General features: G+C 38.2%; 1 protein-coding gene across 2 annotated transcripts in view; it reads right to left on the minus strand.

Annotated features, from left to right (window-relative positions):
* igsf21a (immunoglobin superfamily, member 21a) overlaps window positions 1–18,433 on the minus strand; it is a 250,689-nt gene that overhangs the window by 15,301 nt on the left and 216,955 nt on the right. For both annotated transcript variants that reach the window (XM_034313983.2, XM_026932425.3), the window contains exon 6: window positions 11,014–11,476. In XM_034313983.2, coding sequence (XP_034169874.1) covers window positions 11,014–11,476 — 463 coding nt within the window. The remainder of the gene's footprint in view (window positions 1–11,013; window positions 11,477–18,433) is intronic.

An 18,433-nucleotide genomic window follows, 5' to 3' on the forward strand; every position in this document is an offset into this window, starting at 1 on the left:
AACACAGCTACCAGACAAAGATTTGCTGCCATTAACCTTGCACTTTGTCTGCACTATCACTGTCTTCTAGGGACAAGTAATTACTCTATCAGTGAGCGTCTTTCTATGGTTGACCTGTCCATGATCACCTATGTCACGCTGCAAAAGGAGTTATGAGCAGCAACAGGAATAAAGGTCATTAGATCCATTTTGTCCATTGAATACCATCCTTATCAATTAAGGTCACAGAGTTGAGCACCGAGTTTGTAGCTGGGACTCTGGGGATTCCTACTTTCTTTCATCCGAGGAGCTGAGGGAGGATTTATTCCCCGAGAGAGAGAGACAAGGAACTAAATTGGGTAGATATTCATTACTGGAGAAACAGAGCATGTGAGGCAGGGTATGGAGGTAGAGAGATAAGAGACACTGAGGGAACTAATTCCCTTGTCTTGTATGGACGGAAGCCCACAGATGGGTTTAATTTGGTGCCTGAGAGAAGCTGGCCATGGAAAGAAGTGGATGAAAAAAAAAATCACATTGTGACCTTCTGAGGCACCAGTGATTTCTCCTGTGTATACAGAGCGTAGATAAGTCACACATTTTTAGCTGTGTCATGAAAGCGAGAGGCTCTGCTGCCTTCAAACAAAAGCAGTGGTGGTGTTTTACACGGGATGCAACTGGATGGTACTGACATTTCTGATTGGTGCAGGTTTTACCGTGAACCGTATTGGAGTGGTAATACTGTATGTAGCGCTTGGTAAATTCTTAAAAATATTTAGCAATATATATTAAATAAATATTTGTTGTTCTTACATATTCATTTTTTATTGTATTCTTAAATTACATTTATTTATGGAAATAAGGCTTCAGATGTAATTAATTGTTAAATTAAATGTTAAATATAACACTTTCTATGAAGGTCATATTTCTAATGAACTATGAATACTATGAATATTATAAGGCATTCATAAGGCATTTTACAAATGGTTATAATTATTTCAGGAAATGCATTACACTATCTAGCTACCTTTATTATGCATTATGGATTGTTAACATATTGCATTATAAGTAATGTTCATAACATGTTATATCACCAATACCTTTGCATAGTTCAGTATGACAGTATGAGACCTGTTGTTTTTCTTTAATAAATAAAATGTTTAAAAATTTTAATATATACTTCTTTAATAATGAATTATATCAGCGCAATTATCATCAAATCCTAGTTCAAAATTTTACAACTTTACAACATACTATAAAACTTTACATGCTCCAAAACTTTACAATATACTATTGAGCTTTAAAACATACTACAGAACTTTACAACTTTACAACATACTATAAAACTTTACAATATACTGTAAAACCTCACTCAAAATCTATGTTTAGTAGATTACACTCACTTTGTTATTGCCAATTGTTATAAACAGCACATATAATGCATTCTGTAATTCTGCATTCTGCAATTTATAAATGCATTATAAACATGGCTATGACCTGTAAACCCCTAAGAGATGCACACAATAAAAGCAATAACCAGAAACAAAAAAATTCCACAGTGTGAGCTCTTGTGTGATGTAGCTTGGCAGTTGCCCTTTTCCAGCAAAAGAATATCTACAAAGAAACTTAAAAAGACTGACTTCAGAGAAGAAACAGACTCGATACGAACTGCCTTTTTAAAAGCATTTGAGAAAGTCAGTATTATTTTCTTGTGGAGAAGGTTGCAAGATGAGTCATCTCTGAGCAAGAACAATGCTGGTAATATAGAAAAACACTATAGCAACATCTCTTTCTAAAAGAATATATAAGACCATCTCTTTCTAAAAGAATATATAAGACCATCTCTTTCTAAAAGAATATATAGGAACATCTCTTTCTAAAAGAGAGGACAACAGGTCTGCAGTGGTTTCTCAACGATGTTTGACTCTGGGACACTACCAGAATACATGGACAAAGGTAACAATAACATTTCATTAACATTTAGAACACAAATTATTAGCAGGAAGTTTCATCTGGTATGCGTGGTGAGGAGTTCTATAAAATCTATGTACGAATTTATAGTGAATCAACCGGTGAGCAAAATTTCTTAGATGAAGTAAATACATTCTTCCAAATAATATCCCAAGCCAATTCCCCACCAGCTTCATACAAATCCTGAGACAATACTTCCACTATCCCAAGGGGATGAGGAGCATTAAAGATAAACTTATCATAAAGAGTGAATACCAAACGCCGGGAAACACTGGCAGACTTAAAATGATCGGCGAGAGGGTGAGTTTCTGTGGGAGTGCTCCATGGAACAACGTACAGCCAATGCAACAACAGCCACCAATCAGACCTTTAAAACTTTTCCTTTATTTTTTATTCCATCAGCAACAGCATCAACATCCCGAATCCTGCATTTCTAAATATTTGTCACAGGACACATTCATGCTGCAGGAAAAAATGGTCAAAATCTGATCCATTTCCTCATATTTCATGACAGTGTGAGCAGCAAAAATCTAATTTAAATCTGACAGCTCCACATGTGTCATTACTTCACACGAGCGGGAATTATCCTGCTTTCATGTCATGTCAGAATGACAGTAATTACATGACGACGACTCGAAGATTCTCCTTGGACTCAGACATTAGTTTGCATAGTTGACACATACAAAGTTAAAATGTCCATTTTATTATTATTATTACATACTGGAAAATAATAGGGAATGTTAATAAATATGTAGAGTTAAATCCGAACATTCCAATCTTTACTACTTTAACTGTGGAAGTGGCTGTCATTTATTCTGCCGTGTTTGTTTAGAACATGACGTCACACACCATCCAGTTAGATATTACAGAACATTCCCCGCATGGTGGTTACGATGATAATAATTCTGATAATGATATTAATACTATATATACTATACTATATGAACACTATATGAATACTATATGATACTATATATATATATATATATATATATATATATAAAAAAATGCTGGAGCGGGCATCTTATCTCACAAGATCTCTGTACGTTTAGAGGCCCTATTAGATATTATCATGGAAATGAACTCCTCCCTCTATTTAATTCTACAATTGTGAAACTTTCACACAGCTAGATGATGGTTGCATGTTGCATTAAAACAATTTTCACACAACCTGAACCAGCTACACTATTATATTTCAATTTACATTTAAAAAGATATTTTAAATAAAAGTTTGAGCCGAAAATCAGACTTGTGGACAGTGTACATGTAGTTTAATACTGATAGAAGACTGCATTTTCCCCCCAATTTTTAATTCACACATAAATCAAAGTGTCATTACCACACCATGCCAAACAAAATCGAAAAAAAAGGCCTTTTTTTTTTTTTGAGTTGAGACATTAGTATCAGAGTGTGTGGTGGGCGAGACTGGAGAGGTGATATACGGGAGAGATTAAGAGCTTGTCGAGACATGAATCATGAGTTGATGACTCCATCGATTTTTACCCATGATAACTCGTGAGAAACACAGTTAAGGTGTTGATACATATGAGGAATGCACACGCATGGACTGACCCAGCTTTTCCTGCACTTAGCTGTTGAATTAAGGGATCAATATCCTGGATTGTGTGCCTGTACTGTCTGTGAGAATGAGGTCAAATCACCGGCCTGTGATATTTACTTACGCCCCGTGTTTAGCCAGCGGCCCTGCCACCGTGGGCCATCTGCAGCGATGCATCACACTGTGAGGTATTTTTGAGCTCTTGCTCTGACAGAAAGCATGACTGTTGACGGCCGTGATGATGAGATGCTCGGGAACAGGTCTGGGCTGGCGTCCAGCGCGAACAGTTGGCAGCTCGCGTCATCACCTTTGATTACGACAACACATTCTGCGCTCTGCTCCTCCTCCGCAAAGGGGGAGGCGACTGGCACGTCCCAAGGTTAATGTCAGCCAGTGAACACCTCAAACAGCCTGATCTCCAGTCTTTCTGTCCACTCGAGCAGCTGTACTCAGCTCTAAGTCTCTGTACCTACAAGAACTTAGTGTCACACCGGATTACATAAGACTAATGGTAAAAGACACTGTCTTGTCTAATTTAATACAAATGTTTTATTGTGGAAAAAGCTAAAGATGTGTGCAGGATGCCTTTTTTTGCCATCATACCTGAATATCTGCAGCCTTATCATTTTAATTATCTTTATCTCTAGATAAAGGAACCTGCACAAACCCACAGATCATCACTCTATTTAGGCTCAAAGATTATAATCCGCCCCCAGCTCTGATTCCTTTTTTTTGTATTTTGCTGAATCAAAAACAAATCCTGACTAGCTTAATCCTCTGCTTTAATTATGGAAAGCCACCGGCTGCATGGGCTCATGTCCATGTGGAGTTTGACTGACAGCCAATGCAGGACGGCTTTAAGCCCAGTCACCTCAACTGCCTCCCAAATTATCAGACCTGAAGTGTCCATTTACATTATATTACAGAAACTGTGAGCTGTTTGAACCGGTGAAACCTGGCCTTGATGTTTTCAATGCAAAGGTTGTGCTCCCTTTGCTTCTGTAAGGAATAAAACACTCTACGCCATGCTGACATTATAAAATAATCAAAGATAAGGTTTTGTGATGCAGTCCCACATGAAGTGCATCACACTCCCACCTTGAAGCTGATTAGTTTCCTATAACAGAAAGTGTTTAATTCAGCAATTTGCCAACAATTACATTTTTTATTTATTAGTGAACGACGCATACTTTGATCCATTTATAGTTACATTTAAAGGAAAGTAAATAGAAGCTGGTGAGGGAGCAACTGTTTATAGCTGCTATAAGTGATAATAGGTATTAAGGTGTTAAACATCTTACAAAAAAACATATCAGAGCAACATCAACTGTGTATGTTATTCACTATTTAATAACATTTCTAAAAGCTCATTTATTGTTAGCTTTAAACAGGCATTCACAAAGGCATTTGTAAAGCAGGCAAAATGGCTGTTTAAAACCTGCACGACTGTCTACTAATCAGATATTAGCTTTTCACCGGCAATGCAGTGTTTAATATTAGAATGCAGTATTTCAGTGGATATTTAAATATTTATTTATCCTATCTCATATTAATTATCTATCTATTCATCCATCCATCCATCCTTTAACTACAGGGAGAATGTTGCCATGCTTTGGTGTTCATTTTCTAACCAGGGCAAGTTATTCATTTAAGGAAGTTAATTTAATTGAATTTAAGAACTGAGATAATCAGAATGGAGTAGAAGCAACATTAATAACAGAGACGCTTAGAGAGAATGAATGAGATAATCATTAAAATAATTAAAAATCATAAGACCTTACTCAAAGTTTCATATATTGTAGACTGAAATATGAAACACATGAAATACACTTATTTCAAATAAGGAAAAAACATGAACTGATTACTTCATTATAATATTTACAGCTTACTCTGTGTATACTAGCTCCTTGTAAGATAATGTACATCTAAATAAAAAAATAATAATCCCAAGTGTGAATATGAAGAAAGGCTGAGGTCGTGTCCTCCATCCACTTCCTTGAAGATTTAGCTGGAAAATCAGGCGGTACACTGAAAACGGCTCATCAAATTAACAAACATTTGGACAATTAACTTGCCCTTTACTAGGTGCACGCTTCTGTGAGTTCATTTTTCTCCAGCTGTTATCATGTAGACGCACGTTTACTATCGAGACCATAAAGATCCACAGCTTTACCCTCATGGGGCAAAGTGGAATGAAAGGCTTGTTCTGCTGTGGATGACATTTTCATGCTTTATTTTGCATGACACTCTATGGGAATTGTGGGAACGTTATAGTGAAGCATAGGAGACCAGTGAAACCAAAACTCAGGAGAGGAGTTAACACAGAACAATCTGATATGCCACTCAGTAGGGGACACGATTTAGAGCCATTTGGAGTGACTAGAGCAAAATCTACTGTTGCATAACTTCTAAATATATACACACAGGTGATAAATGAAAAGAAAATCCAAAATAATGCGTGTTTTGGTTCATCACAAGTGGCCCGAACAGCCTCAGTGCACTTTCGCATTAATTCTTGTCTTAGCAACTGTGTTGGATGGATGAACACCATTCTTTGAAAAGATATTCCCTCTGCTGTTGTTTTGAAGACAGTGATGGAGAGCGCCTAGATCCAAAACCTCTCATAGGTGTTCAATTGGGTTGAGATGTGTTCACTGTGAAGGCCATAGCATATGACTCACATCATTTTCATCCTTACCAAACCATTCAGTAAGCACTTGGGCCATATGGGTGGGGGTCAGAGTCATCCTGGAAGAGACCATTTGCATCAGGATAGAAATGTTTCACCATAGGACAAAGGTGATCAGTCAGAAGAACTTTGTATTGATTTGTTGTGACTCTTTCCTCTAAATGGACAAGTGGAGCCAAACCATGGCAGCAAAATAAATAAAGGTCTCCCACAGCATAACAGAGCTGGCGGTTTCTCTTTAATTTGTCACCCGTCTGTAGGTAGTGTACAGATAGAATAAGAAAGCACCACTGGGCACAGCTCTGAACACTGTTCCATGGATCCATGGAGCTGCAGACATGTACAAACACCACACAAATCGAGCACAGGCACATTGCTGCATAGAGGGCTGAGCAACCCTGAGATCATCAAAACTCCCTGCCATCACTGAAAGTAGCAAGCAAGCTGAAAGTGGTCAGATGCTTCACTCTGTTCATGGTGAACAGGTGCTCCACCATATCGCCAGCCAGTGGACAAATTCAGTAAACAACCAAACAATGAAACAGAAGACAGACACAAAAATAAACATCAAAAAACATTAAAAAATGGAATTCTCCATTGAGAAGCAGCACCCAAACATGTAGAGTGTACTCTCTACTAGAAAAAGGCTGTAGGTCATGTACTATTACAGAAAATTGCTAGCTACAGTTATTCACTCATTTTCAGTGAGTGTTTTATCGTGGTCATGGTTATGGTGGATCCTGAACCAATCCCAAGAATAACCCCAAGAGGAAACCAGAGAACCTGGAGGAAATCCATATGGAAACCCCATGCTAATAATGCATTATATACTCATTAATTAATATAAGTATTAATTAATCAGTTTTATGGCTCCATGAATGTATTTATAAAGATGCAGCAACATAAATGCATTCATGGAACCATAAGACTGAAAAAATAATAATTATAAATTGGTGTATAATTCATTATGAGCATGGGCATTGTAAAAGCAAGTGCATCACTTATAAGTAATTATAACAATAATTTAAATGTATCTATAACTGTATTATAATGAAGTATAGGTCTTTGATGTGTCTTTAAAAATGTATTCATAGAACAGTAATACTTACTTAAATAATTATAAATGGGGCTTTAATTCATTATGAACATGAGCTTCATAGAAAGTGTTACCCAAAATGCTACGCAGAGAGTAAGGAACAAACCAGGGACCTCGTAGCTATGAGGCACTAACACTATCTGCTGCACCACCATGCCACTCTTCCTCCAGAGTTTCTATCAGCCTAATTTCTATCTACCATATCACTAGACTAGAAAGCTGAAACACTTCCCTGCACTGAGAAGAGAAGAGAAAACCAACTGAAGTTACTTATGCAACAGTGGTTCAAATTTCAGTCCAATTTCAAACGTATTATTCTGTTCCCTGGTGTTTTGCTAAAACTTTGAAAGAAACTTAGATTCTGATCCTACAGAATCCTGACAGATTCTTCAGTACTGCGTGACTGATTTTAGCAAACATTTGTATAAGAACCAGACACCACTGTGATGTTTGTATGAATCAACTGAGCCATCCGATTTTATCTATCATGATATTACCAAACAAAAAAGACTGACTTTGTCAGAAAAGATAGAGCGACAATAAAGAGTACGTAATAGAAAGAAGAAAGCAGTGTACTGCAGGTAGATTGTATGAACCCCACTCTCCACATGTCTCCCGCATTCATTTATCACTGTTCCTGTGTCAGGAAGTCAGAAACACATCTGTTTAGCTTGTACTGTGTCATATCACTCGTTCTCTTCTTCCCACAACTGACAGATGGAAGGCTGTGAGCACGTGCAGCTTTTGATATGATAATGGATTCTACTGGAGGCCATCTTTGTTTTAGCATTAACAGCCAGTTCAGTGTTTAGCTCTCCATGAGAAAAAAGACCTGTTGGGATCCTACTCATTTTGCCTTGCTTTTTCAGCTGCATACAAATGCAGCGATTTCAGGAAAGAATGATGAAAACCAAACTAGCATGAAATCTCCCTTGCATCTCAATTAGCATGGTAAATTATTATTATTAGTATCACAGGATAGCATTGGCATCTACAACAATGGCGTCTCGGAGGCCAGTGTGTGGTTCAATTCTCACTCCACTCGCCTAATTCAGGTTGACTTTTTCAATAATGGTTGTAAGTTAACTCAATCTAGCGCACCGGCAGTGCAATGTATTAGCCTGTCAATCACAGCGGGATTCAGCGTTTCTGCGTTAGGACTAGCAATCTGCCTGGCTGTAACGCAATTAAGCAACAAATGGAAGTCAGAGTTGCTCTAAATGCATCTGTCAGAGGACGATGTAAAAAAGATGCAGTGGTGATAGAGCAAGGAAGGTAGAGGACAAGCCAAGAGAGAAGTGATGACTGCAGGTAGGTTTGTTTCTTGCCCTCTGATTTAGAAAGAGGTTCCTTTATCCAGGTCCTGATCAGTGCAAGAAAAATTGCAGTGTTCAAAGGTCAACTTATTTAGGCATTTTCCCAAGAATGCTGGGTTCAGCAAGGCAAACAGACCGTAAAAAAAAAGTGTCTGTGAAAGTTTCAAGTCACCAAGGGCACTGAATTCTGAGTCAAGTCAAGGCACAAACACAAATTGGGTGCCTGTTAAAAACACAGATGCATGTTTAATTCTGATTGGTCAGCTCTGACAGGAGTTCTGGCTACAAGGTTGATATTACTCCGGTCATTCTAATACGTTATCATTTCAATAGTAACAACTTACAAAGGGACTTCTATGGCAGATGTTCAGTGCTCCACATTAAAGAAAAAAATGAGCCATTTATGCAGCATTTTAGAAGGAGTCTTCAGTGTCTCCACTTTCTAACAGTCAGATGTAAATCTGTAACTTTAGGTTTTCCTATATGTTCAAAGTCTTCAGGACAGAGGTCTTCGCACTTTTGCGGTTTCGCTGTAAGAAGACAAGCTGCGTTTTTGTCTTATTAACTTATTAACAGAGAAAAAAGAATGGCTGGTGTGGGAACAACTGGAAATACCGGAATACAGAAATTTAAAATACAGGAATTTGAGATGATGTTTGGACTTGTTTTTTCATTCGGTATGCCAAATACCTACACTCCACCATCCTACTTGCATAACCATGGCCTGGCCAAATGAGTTTTCTGGTTGGATTGGTTTGGCCAATTGTACCCTTCAGGCTTTGACATTTAAGGTAACCTTAACTTAACCTGCTAAACTTTCAATATCCTTTCATAGTCACTTTTATATTAAAAACTTTTAGATTAAATCATAATTGGGGCACTTTTTCTACTTCTACAACCCCTTACATCCTATTAACCCAAGCATAAAATCAGTTATGTATAGGATCTTTCAACTTAGGGTGGTAATTATGAACTTCCAAACATAACCTTGGGGTTCACTAATTATTAGGTCTTAAATCAGCATTAAAGCACAAATGTGGCATAAATTGATCATATTCCACATACTGAGCATGACCTGGGTCTGCACAGGCATGGAGCAAGTGTTTGATATCACTGATTTCACCTTGATTGGGCACATATACACAGACATCAAGGTTTAACATGACCTTGACTTTAACCAACGATTAGCCGGCTAAGCCATGAACTTCTTTTGTAACTCCCCCAAATTTGGTCTTAAATTATCTTTAAAATATTTCTTCAATTTCTCCAAACCTCTACATCCCACTTACCCTGGCATACTGTCATCTGAGTGTTTCAACTTCGGTTTCAAGTACCTCAACATTAGCAACCTTAGATTTGATGGGTGTGTGTACCCTTCAAGCATGGAGGGTGACCCTGGGTTTAACCTATGATAAGCCTGCTAAACCATGAATTTCTTTCCATAGTACCTTCAATTTTGGCATTAAATCAACATTAGGGCACATTTTCATCTTCTCCAATCCCCTATAATACAGTCACCAGGCACAGACACAGCAGAGTGTTGATCTTTTCAAAGTGTTGATCCCCCTAACAATGAATCGCCTTTTGTATCCCCCCCCTAACTTTGGTCTTAAATCATCATTAAAGTGTTTCTAAAACCCTCTATATCCTATTTCCCCAGATATAAAGCTAGTTGAGTATTGGAGCTTTCCACTTAGGGTGCATGAGCACAGTTATTATGATGTTTCAGAGGTAACCTTGAGGTTCACCAAATGCTATGGATCTTCATTTGGTCTCAAATCAGCAGTTAAGCATGACCACTCCATAAACTGATGACATCCTACTCACCCAGCATGACCTAGGTTTACACAGGCATGAAAAAGACATTTGACTTCATTATGTTTGGATTTGTTTGGCCACTTGTACATTTTGGACATAATGGTTTATGGTGACCTTGAGTTTAACCCATGATCAGTTTGCTAGACCGTTAATCTCCTTTCACTGTTGGTCTTAAATTATCAGTAGAGCATCGACTATTCACCCAGGGATGGTTTGACCTCATAAGGATGCACCTTGCACAGTTATTTTGAAGTTCTAACAGTAACACCGAGGTTCATCAACCATCCCATACACTGAAGATATCCTACCTCCTCAGCATGACCTTGGTTGGCAGTGGCCTGAAGAAGTCATTTGACTTCATTATATTTGGATTGGTTTGGCTGCTTGTACATTAAGACACGAAGGTTTACGGTGACCTTGAATTGAGCCCATGAAAAGTCTTCTAATCCATTAATCTCCTTTCAAACCTTGCAAACCTTGCACCTTGCACGGAAATTATGAAGTTCCAATAGTAACCTTGAGGCTCACCAATTATTTAGGTCTTAAAATAACATTAAACCTCATACACTGATGACGTACTACTCACCCAATGTGACCTCAGTCTGCATAGGCATGGAGAGGGCTGGGTGTTTAACCTCACAGCTGAACAGCGCGTCATTGTCCATCTGAGGGTTCAAGGTCCATGTGAGCTTGGCTTGCACGGTCACAGAACCGTCGCTCTGTGGAAGATGGGCATTGCTGAAGAAGTAGGCCGGGTCGGCGCTCTGCACCCAGTGTGGGAACTCGCGGCTCACCACCGTCTCTGGGATAGCCTCTGTAGCCGGACTGGTTTCGTAACGCGCCTGCCGGGCTGCATAGCTCCGTCTTGGACTCTCAGTGTAGAGGCGTCCAAGCAGAGACAGTGATTTCTGCATTTTGGTGTCATCCAGATCCCTGCTGATCAGAGGCCTTGCCCTGCGCACTCCTGCTGAGCCTCCTCCTTCATCGGCTGCCGTCGGAGAGACATAGGAGATCACTTCAATCAGCTCACCATCTCGCTTGAAATATACCTAGAAAAAGAGAGAGAAAAAATTTAAGAGAGATCGGAAGGCTGCTGCAATCTACTGAAATTACCTGCATTCGGAAATTGCCCAAAGAAGTTGCCCAATGCAGAAGAAACCTAAATGTGCTAACAGTATTCAAAACAAATGGCTTCTTTAATTATTTATTTATCAGTCCATATAAGTTCATTTCCCACCAATAAAAGAAAAATAAACCATAATAATGAGAAGTCTTAATCAAAAATTACTTACAGTAAATATGGTATATTTCATGAATAAATCTCTCAAAACTATTATTTAAAAAATAAAAATAAAAAATTCTCAAAATTATGACATTTTTTTCAAAATAACAAAAATATTTCCAGAAATTCTGAATGTTTCACAAGAAGAAGGATTCACAAAAGAATGTTTTTAAAACTTTTTATATTAAAACAATGAGAACACATCATTGTGAAATGATACTTTAGAATATCAAAATAATCAGATTTTCTCCAAATTATGAATTAGTATCTAAAAATATTGAGAAGACTTTTCGAAAAATATTAAGAAGTAATTCAGTGAGAAAGGTTCTTAAAAACAATGAATTAGTATGTCAAAATAATGAGAACAAAATCCTGCCTTAATATTACCTCAGTAATGAAACACTTCAGGATGTGCTTTTATGCTTTTATGCTTTGCATCACACCACCCGTTGTTGATTATTTTCCTGTAACAGCATGTTTTATGAAAAGGTTTTCTGTCCACTGCCCATATGAACAGAAACACATCCATATATATATATATATATATATATACACTCTTTTATTTTATGTTTTGATGTTTTTAAGGCATTAAACCATTTCTGGCTGAAAACTAGTAAGGGATCATCAAAGCATGCAATATTAAATTCTCTGTTCTGCACAAATGGCAAACCAATACTTTATGAAAATGGCTGCAGTAACCTATAAAATCTAGTTGTGCATGAATGTCATCAGTTCACTGGATGTTATTGGATGATAGCAAGAATTCACTGAAACATTTAATGATGCACTCTTTGATGACGGTCCTGGATTTAAGATGCCTGATCAAAATAATAATATAAAATAGACAAGAGAGGACATGAGACTGCTTGTGAGTAAGAACTGTTACAGCACTGGAAGTGGGAATAAATGTAATGAAAATTTGAATATATGTGTGGAAAATGTATTGATACTTATTTTACGCATTTTAACAATGGGGATCAGTCAGTCAGCCCGTCAGTGAGAGAAAACACATATTTTAAGTGTGCAGAAATATGTGCTAAGCTACACAGCTACACAGCTGAGCTCCATCCACGCAGTGCTGTCATTAATCCATGGCTGAGACGTGTGCCACAGATTTTATATTGTCCTACTCCTCAGCTAGACTGCATTCCTATTATGACTGCATTCCCCCACTGTGTGCCATGTGGGTATTAAAGATTCCTGAGCAGTAAATCTTTTGACAGGGAATTAAGTCCCCACTACAGACAACTTCCAGATATTTGTATTAAAATCAGAATACTCTTAGCAAGCCGTTTCTGGTGCTACTCAATTCCACAGCTCTCAGTTTTTTTTTTTTCTTTTGGGCACTCAAGGCGATAAAAAACAGAATTGCATCTCTCTCTAATCCGCCTGTCCATTCTGGGGCGGATGGACATTTTGAATTCAATTTGCACTAGAGCAAAGTGCCATTACACGACACGCCACATTTCCCCAGCCGTTTGGCTTCATCCTTCCCTCTCTGTCTTTCCTGTTTTTTTGTCCGCCATTTGTGTGAGATGATTGTTTGGGGTGTGCTTTGATTCTCTGGGACCTTCAGGGCTGCTGCACTCCACTGACTAAATAAGCGCAATCATAGTAAACATCAGTGATGTAAGCTTGCAAATTGCTACCAAGTTCTAAGGCAAAAGACAGAGAAAGAGAGAGAGAGAGAGAGGAAGGGAAAAAGAGAGAGAGAGACAGAAGAAACCATGGTAGTTTCATATACAGTATTCCTGCCCATAATTGTGCTACTAATTTAAATGACGCTAATTTACATAGACTTATTTTTAGTCCTAGATAGGATAAACTTTATACATGCATTCAACTATAATATTATAAAACATTATATAATAATAATAATAATAATAATAATAATAATATAATAAAATATCATTGAACTAATATTTAAATAAAGGATGATAAAGGATGATTTTTACAATTGTTTTTTCAACTGTGAAGAAAGAACATTGTTAATGGTTAATGTTTAATCCAGTACTTAATGGCAGTCAATTGAACATAATAATAATAATAATAATAATAATAATAATAATAATAATAATAATAATAATAATAATGTCCTGAGCTCGGGTTACTGCCTGTGTGGAGTTTCGCATGTTCTTCCCATGTCTGCATGGGTTGCCCTAGGTGTGAATGAGTGTGTGAATGAGTGTGTGCATGGTGCTCTGCGATAGACTGGTGTCCCATCCAGGGTGTATTCCTGCCTCTTGCCCAGTGTTAAGCCCAGGATAGGCCTCAGATGTACCATGGCACTGATATATACACTCTATACATTGGCTGCTTGGATAAATGCATAAATAAGCATGTGTACAGGTGTTCCTATTAAAGTGGATGGTGATTGTATATTGTTTGCAAAATAACATGCTTTTTTTTTTTGACGATATGGAGCATCCACCACAAGTTCCTGTGAATGAGAACGAGGACATTAATATAAACTTTTACCCAGAACTTCTGTCAGAACTGCTGTTACAGAAAAAAAAAACACCTTCTGACCAATCAGAATCAAGAATTCAAATGCAATGTGGGCCAAAAGTATTTAAGTTTAGGTCTCTTATAAAGGTCAAATATGAAGAAAAAAGAAAAAAAAGAAAGAAAAACAGCCCTATGATACGCAGCCACATTTATGGCCCTCCATGTAATTTGGAATTTGAAAGCTTGTGCTGCATTTCAAGCCAAAATTGTATGTTCAAAACAGGTCTATATCATGTCCGAGACACTGTTTCATTAAAGTTTAATAATTAAAGTTGTTCATGGTGGGCTAAATTAACGGATTAAGAGTTAAATGTAAACATGGGCCGGCTCTGGGCCATCACTCATTTTGCTATCTTGTGTAGAACGTTTCCGCCCACCATTTGAAATGGAGGTAATTGGTTTATTTAATTGGTTCTGCCACAGAGTTTGACTATCTCTCCACACATTTGAAAAAAGAGAGTTTTTTTCTGGTACAAATAAAGCTGAGGGTCCAGAACTTTTGAAAAGCTCTGAGTAGAATTCTAACTAGCCATGATTCTGTATGTATGTCATGTATTGCTAGCTATTAAACACGTGAAATTGTAACCTCCTGTTTTTGAATCAGTGAATCACGTGAATCAAAATAGTTCAAAAGAATCAGATCAATAATGTGATCTATAATGCCTATCATCTCACGGAATCTCTCTGTGAGCTGAATTGCTAAAGAAATCACAATATCCATGATACCTACTACAGAGGGGAAATTTTTACCCAAACACCATTGAAGATATTTCTAAAACTGACGTAAGCTTTTATGAAATATTTTACAGTCAATTAGGGCTTCCTTCATTTTGGATGTTCTGTGCTACAATATAATAGAAGTCAATGCAGCCAAAGCAGTTCTATTAGTCAGTGATGCAAATTCAGTTGCAACATTCAGTGGACTTGCTTAGTCTATAACCAGGCATGAGTGGTTAGACCAAATTGAATTGGTAAGATTCCAGAGAGATTCCGTGAGATGATAGGCATTATAGATCACATTATGGATCTGATTCTTTTGAACTATTTTGATTCACTTGATTCACTGATTCAAAAACAGGAGGTTACAATTTCACGTGTTTAATAGCTAGCAATACATGACATACATACAGAATCATGTCTAGTAAAGTAAAATTTTCCTGACAAAATACAAGAATACACAGTGTATCTTCCTTGGGGGACCCAAGGTTTCTGCTTTCTTGCATTCTTCCCATAGTGCATTCTTCCCCAGGTAAGCGATGCACACGCACCTGGCTGTCCACATGATGTGAAAGAAACCGTGATTCCTCAGACCAAGCCACCTTCTTCCATTCGTCCAGTTCTGATGCTCACGTGCCCACTGTAGGTGCTTTCGGCAGTGGACAGGGGTCAGCGTGGGCACTCTGACTGGTCTGCAGCTATGCAGCTCCATATGCAGCAATGCAGTGTCTGTTCTGACACCTTTCTATCATAGCCAGCATTAACTTTTTCAGCAATTTGTGCTGCAGTAGCCCTTCTGTGGGATCGGACCAGATGGGCTAGCCTTCACTCCCCACAGGCATCAGTGAGTCTGGGGTGCCCATGACCCTGTTGCTGGTTCACCGGTTGTCCTTCCTTGGACCACTTTTGGCATGTACTAACCACTGCATACCGGGAACACCCCACAAGACCTGCCATTTTCGTGATGTTCTGACCCAGTCGATTAGCCATCACAATGTGACCCTTGTTAAAGTCTCTCAGATCCTTATGCTTTGCTTTGTTTCCACTGTGATTTGCCTTTACAGGATTTATATAAAGACTCAACTTGGCTATATCATTAACCTCAATCCTTAGCTAGTTCATGCTGAACTTCTCACTTCTCGCAGTTGAATTTAACCACTTGAATGCATCAAATGAGCCTGAAATGGAAAATAAGTGATACAAATAGTGATAGAATTGTATAACAGGATACTGTACATGTAATCTTATGTAGCAGATACTATATATCTATAATATAAATATATGTAACAGTGGCTATATGTATAATGTATAATCAACATGAAAAAAACATTTGCATGCTTTTTCCATACTATAAATACGGCCATTAGCTGAAACATTGAAAATTAGTTCTCGCCCAATATTATTTATTTCTTCATGTGCTCTGTCCATATATCTAGCAGTGAAAGTGTGTTTACAACAGTGACACATTTATTTCCTTACACCGAGTTAATGAAAACGCAGCCCTCTGCACATGCTATTTTATGACCAGTTTAATTTTTCCTCCTAAATTTAATTTGATGTTTGGATGGATATATGGCTGCAGCCAGAGCTAGAGAGTATTATTTACACAAGTGTGTGGCTGCAGATCCTCCTAGAAGCTACATTTCTCTCAGTGCTGGAAGAGAAACAGTTCATTTACAGTGATGTAAATCACTCAGGTTACAGGTCAAACTAACCAGCTTCTTTCCCTGTGTTTTAGATCTTAGAAACTCCACTAGTGGATTATTATTATTATGATTATTATCTGACTTCTCATCCACAGTAGGCCACTGGAACTAAGAGGCTCAAATCTGTTCCAACATTACAGTGCCCTTGGGCACAAAGCAAGCTCCATGAAGACATGGTTTGCCAAGATTGGAGTGGAAGAACTTGAGTGTCCTGCACAGAGCCCTGACCTTAAACCCACTGAACACCTTTGGGATGAACTGGAACGCCGACTGCACCCCCGGCCTCCTCACCCAACATCAGTCCCTGACTTCACTAATGCTCTTGTGGCTGAATGATCACAAATCCGCACAGCCATGCTTCAAAAATCACATGGTTGTGATGGTCAGGCATCCACAAACGTTTGGCCATATAGTGTATCTCTGAGACCTGCTACTTACAGAAGCTCACTGATGTCTCAGCAGTTGTGGGGTTTATCAGAGGTGGAAGAAAAGAGGAATACGGGGAGTTGTGAATGGCCTTGTGGAATGGTCAACAATGCAAAAAACTAAAGATTCCACTCCTGTCAGTCAAGAACAGGAATCTGAGGCTACAGTGGGCACAGACTCACAGAAACTATACAGTTGAAGATTGGATAAAGACTAGATCTTCAACTGTCCAATTTTGGTGAATATGTATACACTACAGCCTCAGATCCCTGCTCCTGGCTGAAAGAAGTGGAACCCAGTGTGGTTTGTAATCCATCCACCTCAACGTTGGTGTGTTGTGCATTCTGAAATACTGGTCACCATGGTTGTAAAGAGTGGTTATTTGACTTTACTGTAGCCTTCCTGTTCCTGTTTGAACCTCTCTTGATCTCAACATCAAGGCATTTCTCCCCACAGAACTGGGCTGCACCATTCTGTATATACTCTAGGGACTATTGTGCATAAAAAATGCAGGAGATCAGCAGTTTCTAAAATACTCAAACCAGCCCATCTGGCACTAACAATCATGCCATATACATGATTACTGAGATCACATTTTTCCCCCCATTCTGATGTTTGACATGAACATTAACTGAAGCCCTTGATCTGTATTTGCAGTATTTTATGCATTGTGCTGCTGCCACATGACTAGCTGACAGGATGATTGCATGAATCTGCAGATATACAGGTATTCGTTGAGTGCAGATATGGTACAGGAGTACAAGTGTCTGGGATTGCATCTGGACAGTAAACTGGACTGAGCAGTAAACTTTCAGACTCCAAAAAACTCAGAGTACACTCTACCTTTTGAAGAGGCTATGAAACTTTAAAATCTGCAGTGCTGTGCTGTGAATGTTCTACTACTCAGTCTTGGCCAGTATGGTCTTCTATACAGTGATGTACTGGGGCTGTAAGGTTTTATCCCCATGAAAAAAAGAAAGAACCTGAGGAACTGGACAGGATTAATGAGCAGCCACAGGATTAGAATTTTTAATAGACACCAAACAAACAAACAAACAAACAAACAAACCCAGATGAACAAAATTTGATTTTGGCATCCAGGTTACTTGCGTAGGCTATATATTATAAATTAATGATCACATAATGGCTATTCATCCTATTTTTCCACCTGCATCATTTATTTTTGTATTTGTGTGCTAACGCACAATTGCAACTGCAAGAGTGAAAAGTGACGTTTAAACAGATAAAAACGATGCATTAGGAAGGACCCACTTAAGAGCAAACGACTGCCACAGGCCACTAATAACAGTATTTGTAAACAGCGCATGCCTGCTTAGAATTAGATTACATGCTTTTTTTTTTCCCAG

Source organism: Pangasianodon hypophthalmus, chromosome 20 (assembly GCF_027358585.1).
Source record: "Pangasianodon hypophthalmus isolate fPanHyp1 chromosome 20, fPanHyp1.pri, whole genome shotgun sequence".
Classification (NCBI taxonomy): Eukaryota; Metazoa; Chordata; class Actinopteri; order Siluriformes; family Pangasiidae; genus Pangasianodon; species Pangasianodon hypophthalmus.